This window comes from Trichosurus vulpecula, chromosome 3 (assembly GCF_011100635.1).
Source record: "Trichosurus vulpecula isolate mTriVul1 chromosome 3, mTriVul1.pri, whole genome shotgun sequence".
NCBI lineage: Eukaryota > Metazoa > Chordata > Mammalia > Diprotodontia > Phalangeridae > Trichosurus > Trichosurus vulpecula.
Genome location: NC_050575.1, coordinates 383300158 through 383327697, shown reverse-complemented (window position 1 = coordinate 383327697; position 27540 = coordinate 383300158). Strand labels below are relative to the sequence as shown.

At 42.4% G+C, this 27540-nt stretch overlaps 1 protein-coding gene across 1 annotated transcript; it reads left to right on the top strand.

Moving 5' to 3' along the window:
- On the top strand, positions 1 to 25717 carry CIBAR2 (CBY1 interacting BAR domain containing 2). The gene is made up of 9 exons (XM_036750063.1): positions 1 to 189; positions 10505 to 10739; positions 14138 to 14206; positions 14331 to 14432; positions 15961 to 15966; positions 17587 to 17691; positions 20867 to 20980; positions 25420 to 25471; positions 25623 to 25717. The coding sequence occupies exons 1-9, from the start codon at positions 170 to 172 to the stop codon at positions 25715 to 25717; spliced, it is 798 nt and encodes a 265-aa protein (XP_036605958.1). The 5' UTR covers positions 1 to 169.
- Positions 25718 to 27540: the final 1823 nt, after the last annotated feature.

Sequence of the window (27540 nt, the reverse complement as noted above, 5' to 3'; positions counted from 1 at the left end):
GGCCCCCAGCTTTACCTGAGCCAGGTGACAACAGCTGCGCCTCATCTGGCTTCCTTTCCAGCCTGCCTGGAGGATTCATTTTCAGTTGGTTATTTTTTTCCATTGTTATTTATTTCAAACCAAGTCCTCATTCTTGCTTTTGAAGCAGATCTGGCTCCTTCCGGTCACGATGAACATTGTCCTGTCCAGGTGAGTGGTTTTGCTATAACCTCAGTCTCTTCTTTGGGCCCAGCCGCTGTCGCTGACATTCTGGATTTCCTCATCCCTGAAATTTTCCTGTACGAAAGGAGAAAAGGGGGAAAACAATGGGATGGTTCATGTCTAGGTTTCTGCCTCGATGACCCCTAGACCAGTTTATAACCTGAGCCTCAATTTCCATATCTGTAAAATGGGGATAATAATCCCAGCTTGATGCTGCTTGTCGCACAGGATTATCATGTTGAGAGCATTTTGTGAATATTAAAATGCAATATAAATGTGAATGTTTATTACGTTTGCCTCAAAGGAGACTCAAGCAGGTTTTAGAATTGTGTTCGCGCTCATCAGATCAGAAAGATATAGCTAGAAGGAACCTTAGACATCACAGAACCTAGCACTTTGCAAACTTTGTGGTCTCAGGACTCCTTTCCACTCTTAAAAATCATTGTGGAATCCCACTGAGCATTAGCTTATTGGATTATAGCTCTCAATATTTACTATATTAGAAATTAAAATGTCTCTATTATTAAGAAAATAGTTTTGACTTCTTAGATCCCCCGAAAGGACCTTGGGGGACCCTAGATCACACTTGGAGGACCATCAAGCTAATCCAATTGCCTTCTTTTACAGATGAGGCCACTGAGGCATAGAAGAATGATGTGACTTTTCCAATGTCACATGGACAGTAAGAGGCAGGGCCCACTCTGGACTTGTTTCCCAGTCTATAAAGTGAATGAGTTAAATTAGATGATCTCTAAAAAAAATTTTGAAAATGAGATGATCTCTAAAAATTAAAAAAAAATTAAATGATCTCAAAGGTTCTTTCTGGTTCTAAAAGGAGGTTTTTATGATTCTGTACCTTAAGGAAGACAATGCTCCATCTCCCCTCCCTTCAATCTGACTTTTACCTATGACTCTAACCTTAACCTCCCACTATTTCCCTATGCAGATGCTCATTCTGCCCACAATTATCTCTGTCTCTCTCTTCCAAAGGCATCATGTGCATCCTTGGGTTTCCACCAATCTGCTTCTCTTCCCTTATCCAATCCAAGTCCCAGTTCTTCCTCAAAGCCTTCTCTGATGGCTTCAATTCAACCTGTAAACTTGTCTCCAACACTCATTTGCCACTTAACCCAAGCTTCCTCGTGCCAACCCATGTCCCTTGGTGGCTTTGTCTTGCCTCTCCATCTAAAAAGTAAGATACTGCGGGGCAATGTTGGACTCGAATCAGATGATCTGGGTTTGGAGCCCAGCTCTGCCACTCCCTACTTTGGGCCTTTCTGATCTATGCCAGGAGAATGTTGGACTGAATGACCTCTGACGTCCCTTTCAGCTCTAACTATGATCCTATGATCTGTAAAATGACAGGGTAGAATAAATTAAGTCTAAGGTTCCTTCCAGTGCTAATTGTGGGAAGTGATCAGTGTATCAGTTGTGGCGTCCCACAGGGAAGGTCGGTAACATCTCCCTCCCTTCAAACTCACATCAAATTTTGTTTTGTACTTTTAATGTATTTACCGTGGACTGCATCAGAATCATTGTTGTGTATTGTATTTATTAGACTATAAACTCCATGAGGACAAATGCGGGAGTCTTTTGTAAACTGTGTGTAAGATGTTTTATACGCATCCTTTCCTCTGATCCCCATGGCAGCCCTAGTAAGATAAGCAGAGCAGGGACTATTGAACTCATCTTGAGGGTCAGGTGACAGTCACTGAGCCAGGAAGAGGCAGAATCAGGGCTCTTCTGAATGCTGGCCCCTTCAGGAGGGCCTTTCTAGGGTGACTGTGTTAAAGAAGAACTATGGATCGATAATAATTATTATTCGTTATTATAATTATAATTAATTAGCTGTGAGACTGCTTTTCCTGTGCCTCAGTTTCCTAAAATGTAAGCAGGGCTTAGACTGGATGGCCTCCAAGGCCCCCTTCCACCTCTAACACTGGGGGACTTCAGCCCCAGGTCTTTCTACTCCAAACCATAGAATGCATTGTTTTCTGTAGCTTTGACTGCAGAACAAAGGCCTTCCAGTCACATATTGTCACATATTATTCAGAGTAGGCCTGCTGCAGGATTTAGCATTTTAAAGGATGAATGCAAATAACTTTCCTTCTCCAAAGCCACGGAGAAAAGCTGGAGAGATGGAAGGACGCCTCAGCAGGGGGTACTATGACTATTCAGAATCACACAGTTCATTTTCCAAAAAGTACATAAATGACGTTTCACTGCAAGGTTCAATGGAAGCCAGCTACTACTTCCAAGGAAAGTGGTCACCTGAACCACAGGCAGAATTGCAGTTCTCGAGTAGGCAAACAAAGCAGTAAAAAGAAATCTGCCCCGAACTTTAGTCCAGATTTGGCCACTTTCTCTCTGTGTGACCTTGGGTAAGTCACTTCCCTCTCTGAGCCTCAGTTTACTCACCTCTACTTTAAGGGGGTAGGATGGGTTGGTGTTTATGATTCCTTGTGGCTCTAAATCCCATGGTCCTGATTCGGAGAGAATGAGAGAACCAGAATCTTAATCCTGACTCTCATGCTTACTTGGCATGTGAGCTCGGTCAAGTCAACAACCATTTATCAATGGTTATATAAATTTAAAGTTAATTTAAATTTAAATGGTTATATAAATATAAAGTGGTCTACCATGTGTCAAGCACTGTGCCAGGCAACAGGGGTAGAAAAAGGATGCCCTCAAGTCTTTGCCCCCAAGAAGCTCACTTTTTTTCCAAGGAGACAGAGGAGTAGTATGAGATGGGGATAGAAAGGCAAGGTGGAATGAAATCTTAGCAGGCTTTGAATGCCAGGCCAAAGAAAGAGTTTGGATTTTACTTGGAAGGTGATAAGAATCCAGCAAAGGGCTTTGAGCCATCTAATCAGATAGAGCTGTGACTGCATAGATGATTGGCTACACAGTCAAGCGTGGATTGGAGGATGGGAGAGTGGAGAGAAAGGAAGACCTATGAGAAGGCTATTAAAATAACTCAAGTGGGTGGTGCCCAGAGTCTATATTGACTCTTCTGGGGGCAGTAGAGGAGAGAAGAAGGAATGGATATGAGAGAGATTGCAGAGACCGAGTCAACAGTATTTATTCATTGTGAGGGTGTATTAGAAAGATAAAGCACTTATTAAGCTTTTACTATGTGTCAGGCTTTGTGTTAAGGGCTGGGAATTAAATACAAGCACATACAAGGGAAACTGTTCCTACTCTGTCCTCAAGAGGTTTCTATTCCATTGTGGGGGAAGGGGACAGAAGTCAAGGAGAAAGGGATGGGGCTTGGGATTCTATGGAACAATTGATCAATAAATATTTATTAAGCACCTACTATGTGCCAGGCACTGTGCTAAGTTCTGGGGATACAAAAAGAGGCAAAATACAGTCCCTACCCCTCAAGGAGCTTACTTTCTAATGGGAGAGACAACATGCAAATAGGTATGTACAAACAGGATAAATGGGAAATAATTAACAGAGGGAAGGCACTGGAATTAAGAGGAGCTGGGGAAGCTTCCTGTAAAAGATGGGATTTTGGTTGGGACTTAAAGGAAGCCAGGGAGGTCAGTAGGTGGATATGATGAGGGAGAGCATTTCAAGTATGGGAGACAGTGAGAGACAATGCCCAGAGATGAGAGATGGAGAGTCTTGTTCATGGAACAGCCAGGAGGCCAGTGTCACTGGACCAAAGAGGATGTGTTGGGGAGTAAGGTATAAGAGGACTGGAAAGGTGGGAAGGGGCTCGGTTATAAAGGGCTTTGAATACCAGAGCATTTTGTATTTGATCCTGGAGGTGATTAGTGAGCCGATGGAATTTATTGAGTAGGGGAGTGACTTAGTCAGACCTGCACTTTAACAAAATCACTTTGGTGGATGATTGGAGGATGGACTGGAGCTGGGGGAGACTTGAGGCAAGCAGACCCAGCAGCAGCCGTTCCAATAACCCAGGTGTGAGCTGATAAGGACCAGCACTGGAGGGGGTGACAGTGTCAGAGGAGAGAAGGGGGCATATTGGAGGGATGCTGCAGAGATGAAATTGACAGGCTTTGACAACGGCTTAGATACAGAGGCTGAGGGATAGTGAGGAGTCTAGGGTGATGCCCAGGTTGTGAGCCCAAGAGATTGGGAGGAGGATGTTGCCCTCTACAGTAATCAGGAAGGTGGGAGGGGAGGGGGGTTTGAAGAAAAGACAATGAGTTCTGTTTTGGACATGTTGAATTTAAGGTGTCTACTGGACATAGAGTTCAAGGTGTCTGAATGACCACGAGGAGGAGGCGGCCAGGAAGTGGCAAGTCCTGGCAAGATAAGACAAAAGCTCTCCTATCAGACCTGATGGATCTAGAAATGGAGTCCAAGGCTCTGATGGGAGGGAGCGGCGGGGTTAATTGGTGGAGAATAGGTGTCATGGCAAGAAGACAGTCATGAAGTGAATTGAGGGAAAAAACAAAGACAGCACTGAGGTTCCAAGAATGAGAAATGGGGTAAATGAGAGGAGATGAGGCGTGCCATTGACCAATAGTGATGTCGAAAGAAGGAATCTGTTTGGAGGAGAAAATATAATCACTTCTGTTTTAGAGGTGTTGATTCTGTGATGATGCCCAGATAAACAGTGCCAGTAGGCAGCTGAAAATTTGGGTATGCCCCTGTGGCGGGTGCCCCTTCCAACTATACATGTGTGAGTTTGGGCACATGAGCAGCGTGAGCCAGTGTTTTCTGCCCAAGATGTAATCACACGTCTCCCTGCCTGTAATCACTCCCTGATAAGACGACCGTGAGGCTCATCGGCCAGATTCCATGGCAACTACATCCAAATGCATCAGCCTCGGAGGGCTGGCCTAAGCAATGCAGCAACTACCTTATTCCATGTCACTGTGGGTAGATATTGAATATCTGCAGAAGGTATTATGGAATTTAAAGCTGGAAATGAACTTAGAGTTCATTATTTCATTCTTTGAACCTATATCCTTAGTATTAGCATAGTACCTGGCACAGACTAGGGCCCAGGGGTGGGGAACCTGCAGCCTCGAGGCCACATGTGGACCTCTAGGTCCTCAAGTGCAGCCCCCTGCCTAGACCTAGAGGGCCACATGGCCTCGAGGCTGCAGGTTCCCCACCCCTGGGCTAGGCAGTAATAAGCACTTGTTCACTGACTAGTGTTCCAACCCTCTCATTGTCCAGAAGAGGAATTCACAAATTCACATAGTGAAGATACTAGTAGAGCCAAGATTCAAAACCTAGGCCTTCTAGATCCAAGGATCATCCTATTACATCATGTGTCCTCCCTTTGGGATTTGTTCTGATCTACTCTGTTTTATTATGGCCTAGGAACTGGAAACATTTAAAAGAAGATAATGCAGCTACACTATCAATAAATCAACAAGTATTGATTAAGCACTGACTGTGTACTCTGGCCTCAGACACTTACCAGCTGTGTGACCCAGGACAAGTCACTTAACCCTGTTTGCCTCAGTTTCCTCATCTGTAAAATGAGCTGGAGAAGGAAGTGGCAAACCACTCCAGTATCTTTACAAAGAAACTCCCAAATGGGGTCATGAAGAGTCAGACATGACCGAAAATGACTGAACAACACCAAAAACCACAATAACGACATGTGTCAAACACTGCCGGGCTCTGGGGATACAAGTACAAAGAATGCATTCTAATGGGAGAGACAAGAAATACATGATAAAAATCCCCAAACCCAGATCTCTTCATTTCTAATGCACCATTCTTTTTTATTCCACCACTTTATAAAAGGAAGATTATTAGGCCAAATTACCCTTCCCGGTGGAATCTTGGGCAGTGTAAGAAAGGGCGGTCAAGACTTTCAGGAAGCAAGAAGTGTGGGGGCCTTCCCCTCTAGCTTTTCCTTGTGTCTCTTTTCTATGTATCATGCATAAATATAAAGTGGTCAAACACTTTTGCACAGAGTCATTAGATACAAGGTAGTTTGGGAGGAAAGGTACCAGCTATTGGAATTGGGAAAGTATTCATGTAGAAGATGGTGCCTGAGCTATATCTTAAAGGAAAAGCGGTAGCCTATGAGGCAGAGGTAAGAAGGGAGTGCATTCCGTGCATGAGGGATGGTCAATTCAAAGGTCTAGTGATGGGAGATGGAGTATTATTTGGAAAGAATAGACAGAAGACCAGTTTGGTTGGAACAAAGAGTGAAAGAAAGGGAATGGAAAAAAGTGCTGCCCCAAATTCTTCCCTTTCCCTCCACTCCATGTAAGAGAGAGGCAGGAAGAAAGGGTGAGAGACAGACAAGGGGAAAGAGAAGGAGAGAGAAAAAAAGAGAAAAGGAGGGCGGGAGAGAGGAAAAGACAGAGACAGAGAAAGACAGAGAGTGAGCATCACATCTAAGGATGATTCAAAGCACCAGCTCACTACCAACCTTGGAATAAGACAGTGTTTTGGTTTCAGAGGCGTCTTACAAGGCTGCAGACATAACAACAGGAAATAAGAGCTGGTGAATTATGTTAACATAGGCCTTGATCGCATGCCGTCTTCTTGGCCTAGTTAAGTTATGAGACTTGGAAGCGAGACACTTTAGCTTTCCTGGCATTTTCTTTTCCCAAATAGAAGCATCAGGTCAAATTACAGGATGGGCTGAGGCTCTGGAAAGACCATCATTTCCACCTACTTGTGACCATTGCCTCTTTTCAGAATTGTTACTGAATGAAGTGTGGCTTCGGGTATCGGAAACACATTGGACTGGGAGTCAGGAGGTCTGACGTCAAGTTCCAGCTTTGACGTTCATTTGCTCCGGGACCTTGGACAAATTAATTCCTCTCTGTGGGGCTCAGCTTCCTAGGGAGGAGGATGGACTAGATCCTAAAGTTAGAGATTTAGAGCCAAAATGGACCTTAGAGCTCATCCAGGCCAGCCCCTTCATTCACAGAAGGGGAAAATGAGACCAGGATATATTGAATAATTTGCCCAAGGTCAAAGAGGTAGGAAATAGTGTCCTCTGACCCCCAATCCAGTGCCTTTTCCACTGTGTACCCAGCACACTGCCGCCAAGGCTCTACGCTCTCAGGTTCCCTCAAGGCTGGAACCTTCCATGGTTCTGAACTGGTGGCTCCTGCCAGACAAGGGTGAATAGGTCAGAGGCAGGATTTGAAGAAAGAAGAATGGAAAAGAGGAAAGGGTAGAATGAGGGAAAAAAGAAAAGGAAGATAAATAGTTGTATCTAGAAATAGTCTTATCGGAGTAACTGACACTGACGTAGTATATCTTATTTTAAAATTAAATTTTATTTTCATCTCCATATTCTCTTTCTCCTCCTCTCTCTCACTAAGAAAGCAAGAAAAATAAAACTGGTTATAAACCTGGATACTCAAGCAAAACAAATCTCTTCATTGGTCATGTCCAGAAAATTATTTTTATATGTATTTGCTATGTATATATATATATATATATATATATATATATATATATATATATATATATATATATATAATGTAGTTATACATATGCATATGTATGTGCATGTATACATGTGTATGTACATGCACACACATACAATATACATATACAGATTGAATATGTGCATCTATACATGTATACGTATGTGTACGTATACACATATATCTGAATATATATCTGCACATACTGTGTATGTGTGTTTTATATATGCATACATAAACATATACATGTATATATAAGTATTTACATATGTGTATATGCATGTATATGTGTCTATATACATCCCTACATCCATCCATCCATCCATCCATCTATACATACATACATACATACATACATATATTGGGTCCCTCATTTTCTATCAGGAGATGGCAGCATGTTTCATCAGGAGTCCTCTGTAGTTCTTTGGTCATTGTGTTGATCAGTATTCCTAAGTCTTTCAGAGTTGTTTGTTTTTACAATGTTGCTGTCATCATATAAATTGTTCTCCTGGCTCTGTTTACTTCATACAAGTCTTCCAAGGTTTCACAGTATTTCTCAAGGTTTACAAAACATGTTACATACATGATCTTAATTGAGCCACATAAATGGGAAGTGAGTAGTATCAATTAATCAGTTGTCATTCAGTTGTTTTCAGTCATGTCTGATGTGACCCCATTTGGGGTTTTCTTGGCAAAGATACTGGAGTGGTTTGCTATTTCCTTTTCCAGTTCATTTTATAGATGAGGAAACTGAGGCAAACAGGGTTAAGTGACTCGCTCAGGGTCACACAGCTAGTAAGTATCTGAGGCCAGATTTGAATTCAGGTCTTCCTGACTCCAGGCCTGGAACTCTTTCCACGAAGCCACCTACTTGCCCTCAGGGTAGCATAACTAATAATGTATCTGAAGAAGGATTTGAAGCCAGCGCCTCTCAACTTTGTTCATGGTACATGGGCATAAAGCTACTGTATAGTCTACAAACTTTGGGTTTTTCCATTATATTTTTCACCATTTGCCTTGTACCTACCCTTGCATTTAGATCTGCAAGTATTAAAGCATGTGTTGCCTTGGTTTGGAGGGTCTTATGGAGTCTTTCATGGAATTCTTCTTTTCATCTTACACAACAGATTAGCTGCATGTTAGTTACGATTATCTTCATGGTGGCTCGCCGTGAACATTATATCATCAGATGAACAAGCATCCGTGAAATAATTTCTTGTTGCCTTTGGATGTGTGATAAAAGTCAGTTCTGCCGACTCCTTTATTTTCCTCTCCAAGAATCCCTGGATTATCATTCTATTTATCAGCCCCTTCCTTCTGGTTTCGTTTACAGCGGGAATGCCAATATTGACATGACTCTGTTCCTCCAGTAGAATGAAAACTGGTTAATCAATTGGACAAGGATCTCACTTTTAGAGTACCAGCAGCTGTTGGGATGATCTTGGTTGTTGGTTGTTAGATGTAATCTTTAGAATTAATCTAAAAACTATATAGTTACTATCTTTCTCTGCTCCCTTTCCTTCTTTTCTACTCCTATCACTGCAGAAGTCGAGGGGGGCCATGCTGGGCTAACAGCAATGGTGTATTTTTTTTCTCGCTTGTTTCATGGATTTCCATGGCCAAAGAAGATATCCCCTGGTGACTAACCTTCTGGCGGTGAGCCTCTCCGTACTTATCTGGGTCAGTCCTTGGAAAGTAGACACAATCTCTTGCTAGGATCATACTTAGAGGAAGCTAGCTAGTGTGGTAGAACGCTGGATCTGTAGTCAGGAAGACCTGAATTCAAATGTGGCCTCAGACAGTTACTAGCTGTGTGACCCTGGTTAAGTCACTTAACCTCTGACTCAGTTTCTTCAGTTTTAAAATGGGAATAAAGACGTCATGAGGACCAAATGAGATAGATAAGCACTTAGCATAGTGCCTGACATATAGTAAGCAGAAAAAAAGTACCTGCTCAATGAGGAAGGAAGGAAGCGTTTTTATATCATCATATTGATTATCTTTCTGGCTTGGTAGACCACACCAGTGCTGATATAATAGCATATATATAGATATAGATATAGATATAGATATAGATATAGATATATAGATATATAGATATATAGATATATAGATATAGATATATAATATATAGATATAGATAGATAGATGATAGATAGACATAGATATGTAGATGATAGATAGATAGATAGATATAATAGCATAGCTTTGAGACTCTGGGATCACCTCCGTTCCTTGATGAAGCTTTGGATTTAGGATTACTGTTATAAAATACAAATATCCTTGAGAGGGTTAGGAAAGTACTCGGATTAAATATTCATACTAATACCTAGTAGATATCAGACTTGCTAAGGAATTAGCAGTTCTGATGGGATGATGGAAGAAGGAGAGGTAATCTTGGAATCCGGAGAATTGGGTCCTGAGTGAAAGGAGGAGAGGTGGAAGTGGGGTGTTTTAAAAGGAGCTTAGTGCTTCTAGAGGACAGCCAAGAGAGCCTGGAAACCTACGAGAGGGCAGAAGTGGTCCAGAAGATGGTACAGAAAGAAAGGTGGGAGGGTATTCAAAGACCAACCTCACCTACTTTGCAATTTTTCCTTTAAGTGTGGCTAAAGGAAAGATGAATTTAGATCTTTGTAAGACAAGTGTATAAAAATAAAAAAGACAAGTGTATAAAAATAGCAAAGATTTTATAAATAAATTCTGACTGGGAAGAGGGGCATGGGAGAAGAGCCACATTCAAGATCTGATGTTATTGTAAACTAAAGGGTGGATCATTGCTCTTCTAAGACAGACTCTGTGATATCATGGGAAGAACATTGGACCAGGCAGGACCCAAGTTACTCAGACTCTAGTTCCCTTTCTGCAATCGCTATCAACACCAGGTCAACTCTCTCTGCTGTTCTCCTCAGAGACAGCCAGGTCCGGGTGATGGAGAATACGGTGAACAATGCTGAGAAGTACTTTGGCCAGTTCTGTGTGCTCATGGCTGCCTACACCCGGAAGACAGCCAAACTTCGAGATAAGGCAGACCTGCTGGTCAAGCAGCTCTTGGACTTTGCCAATACTGAGAATCCTGAAATGCGCACCACCCTGAAGAACTTTGCGGAGGAGTTGGCCAAGGTGCAGGATTACCGGCAGGCAGAGGTGAGCCCCTATGCCCCAGCCCCAAATGCCAGATTTAATGAGCTGCCTACCTGGATCACAATGAAGATCTGATACGGTTTGTTCAGAAAGCATTTGTCAAGCGCTAACTGTGTGCGAGGCACTGGGCTGGCTGCAAGTATACAAGCAGAAACAAAAGCCCTTCTTTGGGAGGGGGGTGCAGAGGATGTGATATATACAGAAGGAAGTAAATGCAAAGTAATTTCAAGAGGGAGAAAATGCCAACAGTAAAGGAGGGGTGATTTGAAGGAAGCCAGTGATTTGCTGCAATGGAGGGGAGGGAAGAGGGAATTCTAGATAGCCCAGACTACTTGGGCTGAAGCACAGGAGATGGGCTGTCATACACTGAGAATAGCTAATAGGCCAATTTGACTGAAATGGAGAATCTGTGAAGGGGAAGGATAATATGAAACAAGACTAGAAAGATAAGTGGGAACCAGAGTGTGGAGGGCTTTAAATGTCAGGTTGTAGAGATGAGGTGTTACTGTGAAAGTAGATCAATTTTAAAAGATTTTTTAAAAATATCATATCATGGGCAGCTAGGTGGTGCAGTGAGTAGAGCACCAGCCCTGGAGTCAGGAGGACCTGAGTTCAAATCCAGCCTCAGACACTTGACACATGTACTAGCTATGTGACCTTGGGCAAGTCACTTAACCCCAATTGCCCTGCCAAAACAAAAAAAAATATATCATATCAGAGTTGATGGCTCCAAAAGAGCTTTGCCATAAAGCCTGAAAATGTTAGCCCTAGAAGGAACCTCATGGATCAGTTCCTTCATTTTACAGATGAGTAAACTGAGGCATAAAGAAAAAAAATGAATTGCCCAAGGTCTCCTCTAAAGTATATGCTTTTATTAATGAAAGCATTCGATACATGCTCAGTAAATATTTTATGAATATACATCGGAGGGTCTGGAAACTATGTCTTATTGAATGTTCAATAAGTCTTTATTAAATGCCTGGGACCTGAGTTTAAATCCCATCTCTTCCATTTGATACTTACTTGACTTTGGGCAGGTCACTTAACCTCTCTTTCCTTATCTGGACAGTAGGTACCAGGCTTCCTAGCACAGAGTGAATGTAAATGCTAAATAGTAACCATTTCTCTTTTGGCCAGGAACCCTGAGGGTCTTCCCCTCCCAGTTTGATTTTTTTTTTTGAGATTTTGATTAAAGGAGCCTTCCCTTGATTAACTTCTTAAAGAGGCCTACTCACTGAATGGGCTGTTAGCTCATTCACAAAGAACACTTGAAAAGGCCTCAGCCTAAAAGGGCCAGGGTCGTACACTGCATCCTGGGCCATCTCCAGTCATCTTGGTGAATTTCAGGCCACTGGACCCAGATGGCTCTGGAGGAGAAAGTGAGGCCGGTGACCCTGCACAGTCCTCCCTCACTCAAATCAAAGTCAACTGCAAGTCATATCATCATTTCCCAGATGTCATGGTCCTCTTCGAAAACTAGGGACAGATACATGATCTGCAAACTGAAGGGGTTGGATTAGGTGATGGATAAGTTTCCTTCTGACTCTTAAGTAAGGGAAGAGATAGAAAGATAATTAAGCTCCAGCCCCTGCCCTCAAGGCTGCTCTATGGCAAAAGAAGTGGGACTTGTTCCCAAAGAATTTGAATGCAAAATAGATTTATCGGAGGATAAAAGCACTAGAGAGGACTAAGCCAAGGATCAATAGAAGGAAGCTTCAATTTTTAGTCTGGAAAGGAAGGGCAGCTAGGTGGCGCCATAGTGGATAGAGCACTGGAAATGAAGTCAGGAAGACCTGAGTTCAAATGTGGCCTCAGATACTTACCAGCTGTCTAACCCTGGTCAAGTCACTTCACCCTGTTTGCCTCAGTTTCCTTATTTGTAAAACAAGCTGGAGAAGCATCTTTGCCAAGAAAACCCCAAATGGGGTCACGAAGAGTAGGACACAATTGAAATGACTGAACAACAACAAAGTCTGGAGAAGAGATCTGCATGGGGCATGGTTACTTGTCTTCAAATATCTGAAGAGCTGTCATTGGACTTGTTCTGCCTGTCCCCAGGGAGACAGAAAAAGGACCAATAAGTGGAAGTGAGAAGAAAAACAGATTTTGAATCAATATGAAATGGAGAATGACTGCTAATTAAGCCGTTAGATAATGCAGCTGGCCACACTGTGAGATAGTGATCGCCCTGTCACTGGAAGTATTCAAACACATCACCTGTCAGGTACTTTGCAGAAGAGATTCCTACGATGGGTGGGAGGACCACATGACCTCTGCCCCTTGCCCCTCCCCCATCACTCCATAATTTGATGACATTTACTTCACTATCGTTTTCTAGCCATCCATGCCCATTCTGTGTTACAATAGAAAAAAAAAACCCACTGGACTTACGAGTAAGAAGAGGTGGGTTAGAGCCTGAAATGAGGCATTCTTTAAAACATGATTTGGCCCTAAGGAAAGAGCTGTGTACCCTCAGGGCACAGGTTGGTTCAGCCAGAAATAGAGGATGGTGGAAAGAATATTGGATCGAGTTTCCTAGGACCTGGGCTCAGATCTCAATTCTGTTACTCATTAGCTGTGTGACCCTGGTCAAATCATTTAATCTCTCCAGTACTTGGTTTCTTCGTCTGTAAAACTGAGGTGGTTGGAATAGATATGTTAAATATCCTTTTCAGTTCTAAATCCTTTATCTGTCTAATTCTCTTATGCTCAGATTGTTTCCTGTCCATCACCATAAAAATCAACCCTTATCTGATAAGAAAACAGTTTGTAAAATGCTATCAGGCTGTAATAAAGATCTAACTCATAGTTCTCTCTGTGCTTCACCCATATCATAATGATAGACTGAGTGGAACTGTGGTGCAGAGGAGTCCTGGGCCTAGAGTCAGGAAGACCTGAGTTCAAGTCTAGCCTTAGACGCTTTCGAGCTGGGTGGTCCTGGACAAGTCATTTAAACTCTGACTCAGTTTCCTCAAATGTAAAATGGAGAAAATAATAGCACCTCCCTTCCAGGGTTTTTCAGTTGCTCAGTTGTTTTCAATTGTGTCTTTGTGACCCCATTTGGAGTTTTCTAGGAAAAATTCTGGAGCAGTTTGCCATTTCCTTCTCCAGCTCATTTTACAAATGAGGAAACTGAGGCAAACAGGGTGAAGTGACTTACTCAGGATCACACAGCTAATAAGTGTCTGAGGTTGAATTTGAACTCAGGAAGATGAGTCTATCCACTGTGCCACCTAGCTACCCAGGCTTATTTGAGGCTAAAATAAGCACCCAGCACATAGTAGGCACTTAATAAAGATTCATGTCCTTCTTTCCTTCCTTCTTTTCTTTAATCACATTTCCGTGGCACTTTGCCCATGAATTCCCTCAGAACCGTATGTTCACTTTCCCTTCTACTTTAGGTGGAAAGATTTGAAATGAAGGTCATCAATCCACTGAGACTCTATGGGACCCGGATAAAGCAAACCCGGGTACGTACGAGAGGACACTTCTGACACCATAGCTGGTCACCTCCCACCGCCCCCACCCATCTCGTGTTTTCCTCCCGCCTTCAGCGATGCTGGATACTAAGTACTACTCATCTGTTTCATTTAGAACGAGATCAAGAAATCCAACAAGGTCCGAGATAATGAAATCAAACAACTGGAGAAATTGGAAAGACTGAGGCAGAAGTCACCTTCTGACCGACACACAATCGTATCCTTCCACGTAGAACCGTAGAGGCTTCGAGCTAGTGTGGCGGCAGGAGGAGGAAGAAGAGGAATAGTGATAAAAACGTTAATAACAAAACAGTAATAGCCAGCGTTCAGATAGCTCTTCAAAGTCCACAGAGCGCTTTACAAAGTGTCCCAGAAATCTTAGGGTAGTTCTAAGCTATTAAAGCTGGGTTCTCTCATTCGCTCCTCACAACAACCCAGTGAGGTTATCCTGATTTCACAGATGAGGAAACTGTTCACTGAGAGAAACTAAATGACTGGCACAGAATGCCACAGCTTGTAACTGTCTGAGGGAGGATTTGAATTCAGGTCTTTCTGTCTCCAGGTCCCAAGCTCTGTCCACTACATTCCTGATATGAGATCAAAAGATCTAGATGCAAATGTTGAATATAGTACTTGTTTTTGGTGTGACCTTCGATGTGTCTCCAAGGCCCAAGATCTCTCTGCTATACCCCAAATATGAAGTCAAAAGACCTGGATGCAAATCTTGAATATAGCACTTTTGCTATAGATGTGATCTTGGGCATAGGTCTCCAAATCCCAAGATCTGTCCACTACACCCCAAATCGAGGGACCTGGGTGTGAATCCTGAATATAACACTTGTTACTGCTGTGACCTTGGGCATGTCAGTTCCCTGGTCTTGGCTTTGGTTTCCTCATCTGGAAAATGAAGGCGTTGGATTTGATGGCCTTTGAGGTTCCTCTAATCCATCTGATCCAGTTGGCTGCCATGATTGTTTATCTGTGTCACTCCTCTGACTCAGTGAGTTCCCAGTGACTCCCCATTACCTCCAGAATAAAATACAAAGTCTTCTTTTTTGCCATTTAGGGCCCTCCTAACCTGGTCCTCCCCTACCTTTCCAGTCTCCCTACACTTCACATCCTTCCAGGTACCCGATAATTCAGCCCCACTGGTGGTCTTGCTGTTCCTCATACGTGACAGTCCATCTCCTAGCTCATGTCTGTGCACTGCCTTCTTCCTGTACCTGGAATGCTCTCTCCCCTCACTTCTACCTCTCCATTTCCCTGGCTTCCTTCAAGACTCATCCGGAAGCCTACCTTCTGTGGGAGGTCTTTTCCACTCACCTTTACAGCCCTCCACAAATGGCTCTTCTCTCCTTTCAGATTCCAGTATATCCATTCTCTCTTTATCTCACACTGCCTTGTTTTTAGAATTTCTTCCCCCTGCCCTGATGAGAACAGATGCTCTTTCAAAGCAGGACTGTTTTGGCCTTTTATGTTCTCTTCTGTTCTTCTGTATTCCTAGGGCTTAGCACAGTTCTTGGCACAGAGTAAATACATAGTAAATGTTTATTGACTGATCGACTGAATAAACCCATGATCTCGTGCTAGTGATCTTTCAATTTTGGTTTGGGGAGTGGACTTTTTTCTTTGTGTGAGGGATCGCTGTAATAATTTCCCTGCGTTGCTTTATCCTGGCTCATTAAAAGTTTCCATGATTGCTCCTGTAATTTAGATTTCCTTAATAACTGGTTTTTTCCCCCCAGTCCCAGGTAAGTGTAGCACCTGTAGGGGCACTGCTGTTATGAAACGGTAATAAATCTCCCTGCCAAACCACAGGTGAGCATTATATTAGGTAATGAGGCCTGGACAGAACTCAAGGGGAAACAATAAACCTTTATTGAGCACAAAGATGTCCTGGAAGGAGCATAGTCCTGGGAGATTAAAAGATCAAGTCCTGGTTTGGTTCCATCATTTCATCTCTCAGCCTCAGTTTCCTCACCTGTACCACTATGAAGAGGCTAGACTCGGAGATCTCTAAGTTCTGAGATTCTATGAGACAGGAACCCAGTCGCTGACCTCAAAGGACACTCCTCATTGGTCTTTGTAATTTTGGTTGGTAGGCTGAGAACCTAGAGATCATTTAAGTCAAGTCAAGCAAAGTCAACAAGCATTTATTAAGCGCTTACTAAATGCCAGGAATTGTGCCAAGTGTTGGAAGTACCATACTTGAACTTGTGTTCAAGTGCCCTATTCTACAGATCAGTCAATCAACAAGCATTTGTTAAGCACCTACTGTATACCAGGCTAGGCTAGGTGCTGGGGACACAAAGTCCAAAAAAAAAAATGAAACCATCCCTGTCCTCAAGGAGTTTACATTCTATTGAGGGAGAAAACATGTAACTATATAAGTACATACAGAATAAATATACATAGAGTGAGTACAAAATAAATACAGGGTTGCTAGGGATAGAGGGCAATAGATGTTGAGGGAAATCGGGAAATACTTCAGGTAGTAAGTGGTCCTTGAAGAGAGTAATTCTATGAGATGGAGAGGGAGAAGGGAAATGCAAGGGAGGCTTGGAGGGAGTGGCCTGAGCCTATGGGGATTTGAATTCTTTCCCATCTAGATCCCACCCTGGCTATGTGTCAATAGGCCAAAAGGAATTTATGATTTCATTAGTATATGGTAGGCTAGCACCTTCTTGGTACTTTACAGACCTAGAGTTGCCCAGAACTCTGAGAAGTTGCCCAGAGACACATGGCCAGTACATGTTAGAGGAAGGACTTGAACCCACGGTTTCCTGGCCTTGAAGGCCATTCTCTCTCCATTAATAATTCCTGTTAATGAATTCTATCTGGCAAATGTCTTATTTTTTTCCAGGTAGTATAATGAATTAATCTGCATGATATAGTGATAAAAATGCTGGATTTGGAATTGGAGGTCCTGGTTCGAATCCTGCCTCTTCCATTTCCTATCATCATGACCTTGGTCAAGTTAATTCTCCCCTGCGGGCCTCAATTTTCTCATCTATTAAAAAAAAGATTTTCCCTTAGACTCCTTTAAACTCTTGGGTTTCTATGTATACATCTCTCCATTATAGATCCTCTGGAAGAGTATCTTACTCTGTAAGTTCCACCATACTCTTCCAGAGGATCTATAATGGTGGAAATTTCAGGCCAAAGAAAGAGAGATATTTAGCCAGAGAGGGCTTTCTATGCCTAAACAATTATACCACATGTGTGGCCACCTGCTTGCCCTATGCATAGAGCCATCCCTGAATCAATCATTTAAGCCAATTCTCTTTACTTCTGTCCTTTCAACAAATGTTCCTGGATTTGGGTAAGTATGGAGTTGTGCTGAAAGCTAACCCCTCATTCCTACTTCTCAGGCTGAGACGAATGTGCAGAAAGCTTCTGTGGATGCGAGCCGAACCACCCACCAACTCGAAGAGACCATTGATATATTTCAGAAGCAGAAGCTGAAAGACATCCAGGTATGTAAGGCACTCGTTGTTCTCCCATGGAATTGCTTAGCTCTCCCCACCTTGGAACCGGTGTATTAAAGAAAGCATCTGACTGGCCAACAAAGAGATCTCAGAAGCACCATTTTCTAGTATTGCTATTTCTGGTAATAGTGAGGTATAACTAGACTGGAATAGACAGGGATTGTCTGCTTCCCATTGGATGCCAAATGTGATGCCCAATGAGACAAGATAAGAGAGAGGGCCAAGAGATCCCAGTGGGCAAAAGTGAATAGGAAAGAGTTTGCACAGAAGTTGAGTCTTGAAGGATGGTAGGATTTAGAGGACCCAAAAAGAGGGTGTTAGCAATGAAAATGGGGTGGTAGAGAAACTCGGCTGAGGGTATACACTAGAGACATACCTCTGAGTCTCCACTGAGATCCAGTAAGTCCATAATCCAGATAAGGCTGCTGTGCATTGGTCAGACTGGCCCAAGTCTCGGGAGAGTCTCAGTGCCAGATGTAAGAGGGTGAGGAAGTGGGTAGCTGCTAAGGCTCTAAATTTACAGTGGCTCAGCTGTGGTCACATGGGGTTTTTCGTTGCAATCTTCTCTGATGTTGGCCCTCGCTACCATATCTACGAGAGGGCCAGGCCGTCAGGAGCTCACATCTATTTTATCGTAGGGGTGCCTGTAGCCCACAGTCTGACCTAGAAGCCAGGACATATTATATCATAGAGGGGATCTGGTCAGAGATTTTCACGTCCTTCAGATTAGGCCACAGAGCTATGCATCTGATTTTTCACAACTAAACTCAATCTCCAGTTGCTGGAGAGGATTACCCGGAGGTGGCCGTCTGTATGACAAAGAAGGAGGGCATTTCAGGAAGGGGTAAAAACCCAAACCACCTTTGGGGGCAGGGGTGTGGGTGGGAGAGCATGGCTCAAAGCGATCCTTCTGAAAAAGATCTGGGGATTTTAGAGGCCTCAACAGAGCTTAACAATGTGACTTTGAAGACGGAAATGCTCACAGGCCCTTACAATGCTTTTAGAGAGACATCACATCCAGGGCAGAGAAAATCAAAATAGCCCTCTCGTTGTCTTCCCTGGTCAGACCACCATCTGGGGGACTGTTTAGTTCTGCGTTGTTTGGGGTCCGCATTTTAAGACAGACATTGATAGGTGGGAAGATGATCAGAATATGTAAAGAACCCACTATATGGGAGTTGGTAGAAGGCACTTGTGGGTGTTTAGCTCAGAGAAGACTTGGGGGTGACATGATGGCTGCTTTATGTGAGAAAGGTTGGATTCCTTTGCTCTGCTAGGCTCTTCCAGAGGGGAGAAAGAAGCAGATAGGGGCCTCTAAAAGAAGAAAAAGCATTCTAATCATTAGAGCCATCCAAAGGTGGTATGAGCTGCCTCGGTAGACTAAATGGGCTTCATAGGATCATAGACTGAGAACTGGAAGGGACCTTCGAGGCCATCTAGTCCAACCCCCTCATTTTGCAGATGAGGAAACTGAGGCCAGGAGGTTCAGTGATTTGCCCAAGGTCACACAAGCGTTGGGGGTAGGTTTTGAACCCAGGACTTCTGTACTCCAGAAGCAGGACTCTTTCCGTGGTGGAGTGATCAGGTTATTCTATGTATGAATTAGACTAGATGTCCTTTGAGGTCCCTTCTAAATCTCAGATCTCCTGAGTCTAAGGATTTTTTTTAATCGTATCTCTAGTTACCCTGTGGGTTTTATTTTTTCTGCCTTGACCTTGATGATCTTGGATATTTCATCATGTCCCCAGTACTCTTGGCAGAGGGACTTTATCGATGCTTTTGTGTGTTCCAGCCTGAGAATGACCAGGATGAGAACGTTCTCCTCCTCTCCCCTCCCCCAAGCAGAAGGCAGATACATGTTCCGTGCCCACCCTGCAGTCACTGCTGAGGCTAATCCTGGCCGACATGTATACTGAAGAGCCCAGTTTACAGGAACATAACCCCTACCAGTTGCTTTGCTCTCTGCCTCTACCTTGGTGTGGCTGTTTAACTCGATAAAGATACTGGAGCGATTTGCCATTGCCTTCTGTAGTGTCTCCCCATTTTACAGATGAAGAACTGAGGGTTAAGTGACTTGCCAGACTCACACAGCTAGTAAGTGTCTGAAGCTGGATTTGAACTCAGATCTTGAATCTAGGCCCAGGGCTCTATCCATTTGTACCACCCAACTTGCCCCTCTACTCACCTCACAATTAATGCCGTCTCCATTAATGCCGGTATGTGGGGAGCACAGTGGATAGAGCTCTGGGTCTGATGTCAGAAAAATCTGAGGGACACACTGACTGTGTGTCCCTGGGCAAGTCACTTCAACTTTGTTTGCCTCAGTTTCCCCACCTGTAAAATGAAATATAATAACACTGCCTGCCTCACAGGGCTGTTGGGAGATCAGATAAGATAATGTTAGTAAAAGCATTTGACACAGTGCCTGGTACAGAGCTGAAGCTGCATAAATGCTTTTTCCCTTCCCCCACCCCTTCCCTCTTGTTTGTACAAAGTTAATGGCACATTGTCTTCCCGATTAGGTGGGGAAGGACTGTTTTTGCCTTTCTTTGTATCCCCGGTGCTTAGCACAGTGCCTGGCATACAGTAGGCACTTAATAAATGCTTCTGGATTTGTGAGACCCAGGGAAGTTAAATGACTTGGTCCTGTCATAGAGTGAGAGAGAGGATTTCAACACATCTACTCTGACCCAGGAAGCAGCAATCTTTCCACCATATTGTGTTTCCATTTATTGGTATGACTTACCCATGGTTTTGGTTTAGTTGAGATGAGACTCCCCATCTCACCTGGGGCTAGTGGTACAGCAGTCACCTCCAATCCTATTTCCTGCTACTGATTGGCACAGAAGCTTGAGCCTGATCCATGTCTCACCAGGGCCAGTTCGCCCCTCATTAGACAGCCTGCTGGTCCCTGGCTCCCAGGGGTTTGCCGTATTGATGCTAGACTAAGTTCAGACCCCTGATTGACTTAGCCCATCACAGCTCAGAGCTCCTGAGCTCAAAGGATCCACCAAGCCTCAGCCTCCTCAGATATAGGGATGACAGGGGGCCACCACTATACCAGGCACCATGGTCATTGTGAAGAAGAGGATTTGTAAAATGAAAAGCTCCGTAGGAATGCAGGTTATTCATATGCTGATATTTTGAAGCTTTTTCCCCCCAGCAAATTTTCTCCGACTTTGTAACCATTGAGATGGTTTTTCATGCCAAGGCTGTGGAGGTGTATTCCAAGGCCTTCCAGATACTGGAAAATTATGACTTGGAAAGAGATCTAGAGGTGAGTAAAAAATGACCTTTCCCCCTGCCTCCCCCACCCCTTCTACACAGAAGAATAACATTTCAAAAAATGCTTTTAGAATTTATTTTAAACTTAAATAAAAAATAATAAAAGAAAAAAAACACATTGAAAACACAAGAGAGGATTCACTATAAAGCAATAAATTTCCATTTCCATTCCATATAATGAATGCTACACATTATCTTCAAAGCTGTCCATCTTTTCTTTGCTTCCTTGTAGGTTTTCTTTTGTGCTCTGCTGTGTACTTTTTACTTTATTTTTCCCCCTGCCCTCCCCAAGGCTACAATTAAGTGCAAAGATTGGTTTTATACACACACACACACACATACACACACACACATATCCATAAATATACATATATATACACATATACACTCAAACTCATTTATGTAAGACCATACTATGCTTATTTCCACTCGTCTGTTTCTCTGTAAGTGGATAGCATCTTCCTTCATAAGTCCAAGTCTTTCCATATATTTTCCACAACAGTATTCTGATCCAATCACATTCTACCTGGGAGCCTGTCTATGAGAGTTTTTTCCCCCAATTTTTCTGCATTCTCTCTATTCTTGGCTGCATAGGTTTTATTTATACAGGAAATTTTTAATTCAAAATAATCAAAATTATCCATTTTACATTTCAACCTTGCTCTCACCTTAGAACGTGGTTCAAAGTCTGATACTACTGAATCGAGTTCCTTCACATCTTTTTCCAAAAATAACTTGTGTTAATTAAAAAACCATATTATTAATTCTAAAACCTGTTCTAAGGAACTTGAGACACTGACATCAAATTTCATGAATGGAAATTTCTTCTTGACACAAGTACTTTACAGTTTTCAATGAGTTTGTTTTGCTGTCAATGGCTATTATGCATTTGCTCATCAAGGAGAACCCCATGATCAGAGAAGGATGGTGTAGGGAGAGTGAGGACTAACAGACTGATAGCCAAGGGTGGTCCTGGTACCCACTGTGCCACCCAGCTGCCCCAAGTGCAAAGTAAGCACTTAATACATTCTTCATTCCTTCATCCTCATATTGCTTGATGGGGTTCAAATAGAAATGGCTCTAGAACATGTCAATATCTCGCTATTATTCCTTTATGTTTAGCATTCTACAGACAGTTGTACAGGTGAGTAAAATAATGGCTTTTTGAAGTTAATTAAAATATTAAGATGCAAACTCATCCTCCGCAGACTCCCTGAAAGCACTCTCAAGGAGCAGAAGGGACAATAAGAACGAGCTCTCTCCTGTTTCCAGCTGATTCGGACCTCTTCTGCTAGGTCAATGGATCAATAGACATTTATTAAGTGCCTACTATATGCCAGGCACTGTGCTATATTTTGGAAGCTTTAATTCCACATAGCTTGGAAACTGAGTATTGAGACAGAGATAAAATTTTGTTTATGTCAGATCTTAAAAATAAGATTAAATTTAGTTTTTATAGATCAACATTATATCCGGGTGATCTGAGGCAATGGCTTGATCTGTGACAAGGCTTTAGTACTAGTATAGTTTATTGCTTGAGTTCTTGCGGATACTCTGAGGTCCACATTTGTAATTCCAGGACTTGTCATCTGTCAGTCCAAGTAGCATAGTGAGCTTCATACACATAATTCCAGCCAGTCATGTCTTGTTCGTGGGGACTAATTTTTATTAGGGACTTATTTATAATAATAATTTATAATATGAATATTATAAATTATAAATAAATATATAATATTATATATTTTAATACAATACAAATATCATATATTTATGGAATAATATTGTAATAATTTATAACAAAATTTTTTTTTTGCTTTTTTTTGGCAGGGCAATTGGGGTTAAGTGACTTGCCCAAGGTCACACAGCTAGCACATGTCAAGTGTCTGAGGCCAGATTTGAACTCAGGTCCTCCTGACTCCAGGGCCAGTGCTTTACTCACTGTGCCACCTAGCTGCCCCCTATAATGAAATTTATAATAAAAATTTGGGAACTAAATTTTTTAAAGTCTGCAGTGATGTGTTTCACAATTCCAACCCTTTCCCTGAGTGATCTGCATTAATCATGACAAAAGAAGGGAGCTACATTCGGGATTTGACAGTGATGATGATGATGACCATGATGATGACAGCAATAATAACAGATAGGACCTTTGATTTCACTGGAATAGGGAACTCCCTAACTACTGGTGCAAAGTTTTTCTGGAACTTATAGACAGTTGCTTAGAATATTGAGAGGCTAGGTTATTTGTTCAGTTGTTTCTGTTGTGTTCAATTCTTTTTACAGATGAGGAAACTGAGGCAGACAGAGTTAAGTGACTTGCCCAGGGTCACACAACTAGTTAGCATCTGAAACCAAATTTGAGTTCAGGTCTTTCTGGCTCCAGGCCCAGCACACTATCCACTGTACCACCTTATTGCCCCCTGGAAAGCCCTTTTGGGGTTTTCTTGGCAAAGATACTGGAGTAGTTTGCTGTTTCCTTCTCCAGCTCATTTGATAGATGAGGAAACTGAAACCATCAGGGTTAAGTGACTTGCCCAGGGTCACACAGCTAGTGTCTGACTTGCTCAGGCTCATACACTCAACATGTATCAGAGGCATGACTTGAATCCAGGCCTTCTATTCACCTCTACAACATCATTCAACTTCTCTGTTTCTGAAACAAATCCCACAATTATCTTCTTTTGCCATCCCTCCCTTTCTAATTTCCTGTTATGTTGTCCTGTGATACTAAAATCCAACCCAAACCGTTTTTGTCTCTATAGGATTTTAGAGCCAGGATACATGGTGTTAGTGGGAATCTTGATGCAAGGCCCATCAATGCTACCAACCCCTCCTCATCCGTACCATGGTCTTTTGCTAGTCCGGTAAGTGTTGGGAAATGTTCAACTATGGTGAACATAGCAAACAGGGTCCAAGCTGAGAACTGGTAAATTATTCTGAATTAACTTAAAACCATTGTCATCAAAAATGGCACCTATATTTTTAAGCTCAAATTAAGTTCCAGAGAGATACTAGGTTTGTGTCCTTAGACATCATATGGTCTAATCCCCTATGTTTACAGGAGAAAAACCAGAATCTAAAAAGGTTAAGTGGCATACCAATGGTCCCACAAGTGGCTTCATCTTTTCAGATATCTAGGACATAGGATCTTGGATCTGGAGTTAGAAGGCATCTCAGACACCTTCTTGTCCAATGCCCTCACTTTACAGACGAGGAAACCGAGGAGACCTAGGGAGGTTGTGATTTGCCCAACATCACAAATAGCAATGGAGGTGGGGTTTGAACCCAGGTCCTCTGGTCTAGAGCCAATGGTCTTTCCACTGTACCACTTTTTAAACAAATAGTTGCTTTCATAGCAAGCATATTTAGGAAAAGCCACATGGTCTAGTATGCACGTTTGTTTTCCTCTATGTTTTTTTTGTGGGCGGCAAAAAATCCTTTGGCATGCCACAGGTTGTGCAGATCCGGTCTAATAGAAAGAATACTACACTAGGAATTGGAAGACCTGGGTTCAGTTTCTGACTTTTCGACTCCCTAGCTGGGTGACTTAGGTAAGTCATTTCCCTTCTCTGGAACTCAGTTTCCTTATATGTAAAATGAGGAGAATAAATGAGCACCAAGTCCTTTGAAGGTATGAAATTCTAAAAATGTGAAGAAGAAAAAAATGTTTTGAGCATGGAACAGCAATTTCACTTGTCTTTCTCTTTTTTTAATAATATTTTATTTCCCCCCTAATCACATGTAAAAACAATTTTTAACATTTGTTGTTTTCTTGTTAAAGTATGTGTCTCTTTCAAGTTTTGCTATGCAGCTAAATAACTGTGCCCATTTCCTCCAAAGCTATGTCTACACAGTCCCAAGACATAGGATGTTAAATGTGAAAGATACTCTAGCCTAACCCCTTCCATTTTCCAGGTGACTAGACTGAGTCCAAGAGAGTTGAAGTGATATCACACAGCTGGTACAGATAGAACTTGAACCCACATTTCCTGAGTCCATGGTGCTCCATATCCTCTCCTGTAGCAGTGACGTATTACTGAGCTCCCTGAAAATGGAATTTCAAAATGATTTCACTCAGGCAGCTGGGGCTTAGAAGAAATTCTTGCTAGTCTTCTAAAAGCCACTAGACCGAAGCCAAGTTTTGCCGCTGAGTTTCACAATCACATTAGCTGTAATTTCAGTATTGTCTGGCCTTGGGCATTCTCTCCCTCTCCTCTTTTCTCCCTTTCTTCTTCTGCCTCCACCCCAGCCTCTTAGTATCATGGGAGAGTACTGAATTCAGAGTCGCAAGACTAGGGTTAAAATTCCGATTATGTTCTCCAAAGACTTCCCAATGCAAATCCAATGGCTCCTATCTAAGTGAGATCAGCAATGGCATCCAGTAATCTGTAACATTGGGTAATAGATGATGATGTTTCTCTTCTTTTTAAGAGTGCCCAGAGCACCATTCAGAACCGGACGCATGAGGAGGAGACAATAAGTGGTGAGGCATCTGCTGAAGAAGAGCAAATAGAAGATCTTAGGGAAGGAAAGACTTCTCGAATGAAAAGATAACCACCCCATGGCAGTCTGGAGTTTGAATGAGCATTCTGTGTCTTTCTTAACAATGTCTTAAGTTTATTCTTCATCAACAGAACCTTTAATATCCCCTAAGCCAGAAGTGCCTAACATGGGGCCCCATGAGACTGGCAACACTCCTGAGGGAGACCTGAACCAGATCAAGATATGATCGGGAAATATTTAACAAAGTAAATGAAAATACAATAGAACATAGATGATGTTAATATGTGGTTTTTTAAGTCAAAATGCAGTCTGTAGGGATCCTTATGTAGATACATTTTAGCAACCCCTTGCTTCTATCTGAGTTTGACCCCACTTATCAAAACTGTTAAAATGTGGACACCAGAGTGGCAAAGCTTATCCATAAGAATAACCTGAGTACTAAGGATCCCTCCTGTGATGCAATATTGAACTCTGAGGAAAGCTGATTCATGAAAAAAATTGAATGGATAGATTGAGTTCCCTTGGTGGTAATTTAGAGTTAATATATGCCCATGGTACATCAACAGGACTATTTTCTTAGCTCACCTGGCATTGTATGGATTTTCCAGCTGCATCTTTAGAAAGCAAATTCCTGTGTTTTTTATTTGTTTTTGTGTTGTGGGGCTTTTAAGGGTTTTTTTTTTAATTCTTACGTCTGGCTCCTCAGGTGATGGAGGGTGGCTCTCTCCAGTCACTCTGAACTTTGAAAGAAGCTATGTGACCCTGGGCAAGTCACTTAACCTCTCTCAGTCTCAGTTTCCTCATTTATAAATGGGAGATGATAAAGACATAAAATAACTTAATATTATTATCTAAAATACTATGTAATTAATAACTTACTAAATAAAAGAGGATAATAATAGCACCTACCAGGGTTATTGTGAAGATCAAACAAGGTAATATTTGTAAAGTGCTTTGCAAACTTTCAAATGCTAAATAAATGCTAGTGATGATGACACCGACAATGGTGATAGCCTTTGTTAATATTTCTTAAACTGGTAATTTTCAGAATGTCTTTGTTTAGTGTTGTTAATTCAATTTAACAAGCATTTCTTAAGCACCTTCTGTGTACCAGACACTGTGTTAGGTGCTGGGGATAGAATAAACAGACAAACAACAAAAAAAACAGTGCTTGCCCTCAAGAAGCATGTATTCTACCAGAGGAAACAGGATGTACACAGATGAGGCACAGATGCCAGACCTATTATTTTGTTCATGTTGTCTGGCAGACCCTGGCGAGGAATTTCCTCCACCGATGTAGGTTAGCCCTGTTTCTGAAGCTGTGCATGTTTGAGAGTTCCCTAGAGTGCTGAGAGGTTAAGTTATTTGCCCCAGATCAAACAGCAAATACATGTGGGAGACACGTCTGGAATCCAGGTGTTCTTAGCTCAGAGGCCAACTCTCTTTCCCCTACACTGGCTCATTAAATCAATACAAAATATTTGCCAAGTATCCAGGAGAATGCTATAAACTGAGGGGGATTAGGAAAGGCCTCTTAAAGGTTGTGGTACCTGAATGGAGGCTAGAAGGGAACTAGGGAGTCCAGGAGTTAGAGATGAGGAGGGATGGCATTCCCAACAACCTCTTGTGTAAAGTCTCAGAGGTGGGAGATGGAAATGTCTTGTAAGGGAAATAAGCAGGCTAGTTTGGTTGGAAGAAAATAGGGAATGATGTGAAATCAATTCCAAAAGCTAAGTTATGGGCAGAGCCAGATTATGAAGGGCTCTCCCTGCCAGAGGAGTTTGAATTTAAATGTAGAGGGGAGAGGAGGCCACTGAGACTTCTTGAGCCAGGGAGAAACATGGTGGGTCCTAGTCAGTTGCTTTGTCTGTAAAATGGCAGCCTCCAAGGTCCCTTCCAGTGCCAACTCTCTGACCCTGTGATTGCTGGCGACATTGCAGACTGAACAGATGCTGTTCATCTCCGAAGTTGTTCAATTGTTTGCTTGTTTTATGAAATGAGAGAAATAGGTATGAGGAGACTGTGATTCACAGCAAACACAATGGAGTT

Bases quoted from the DNA above. Each gene is read 5' to 3' on its own strand.
- CIBAR2 (XM_036750063.1), top strand. From the start codon at position 170: ATGAACATTGTCCTGTCCAG. The intron at 190-10,504 runs GTGAGTGGTTTT...TGTTCTCCTCAG, and splicing joins ATGAACATTGTCCTGTCCAG to AGACAGCCAGGTCCGGGTGA. The intron at 17,692-20,866 runs GTATGTAAGGCA...TTTTCCCCCCAG, and splicing joins AGAAGCTGAAAGACATCCAG to CAAATTTTCTCCGACTTTGT.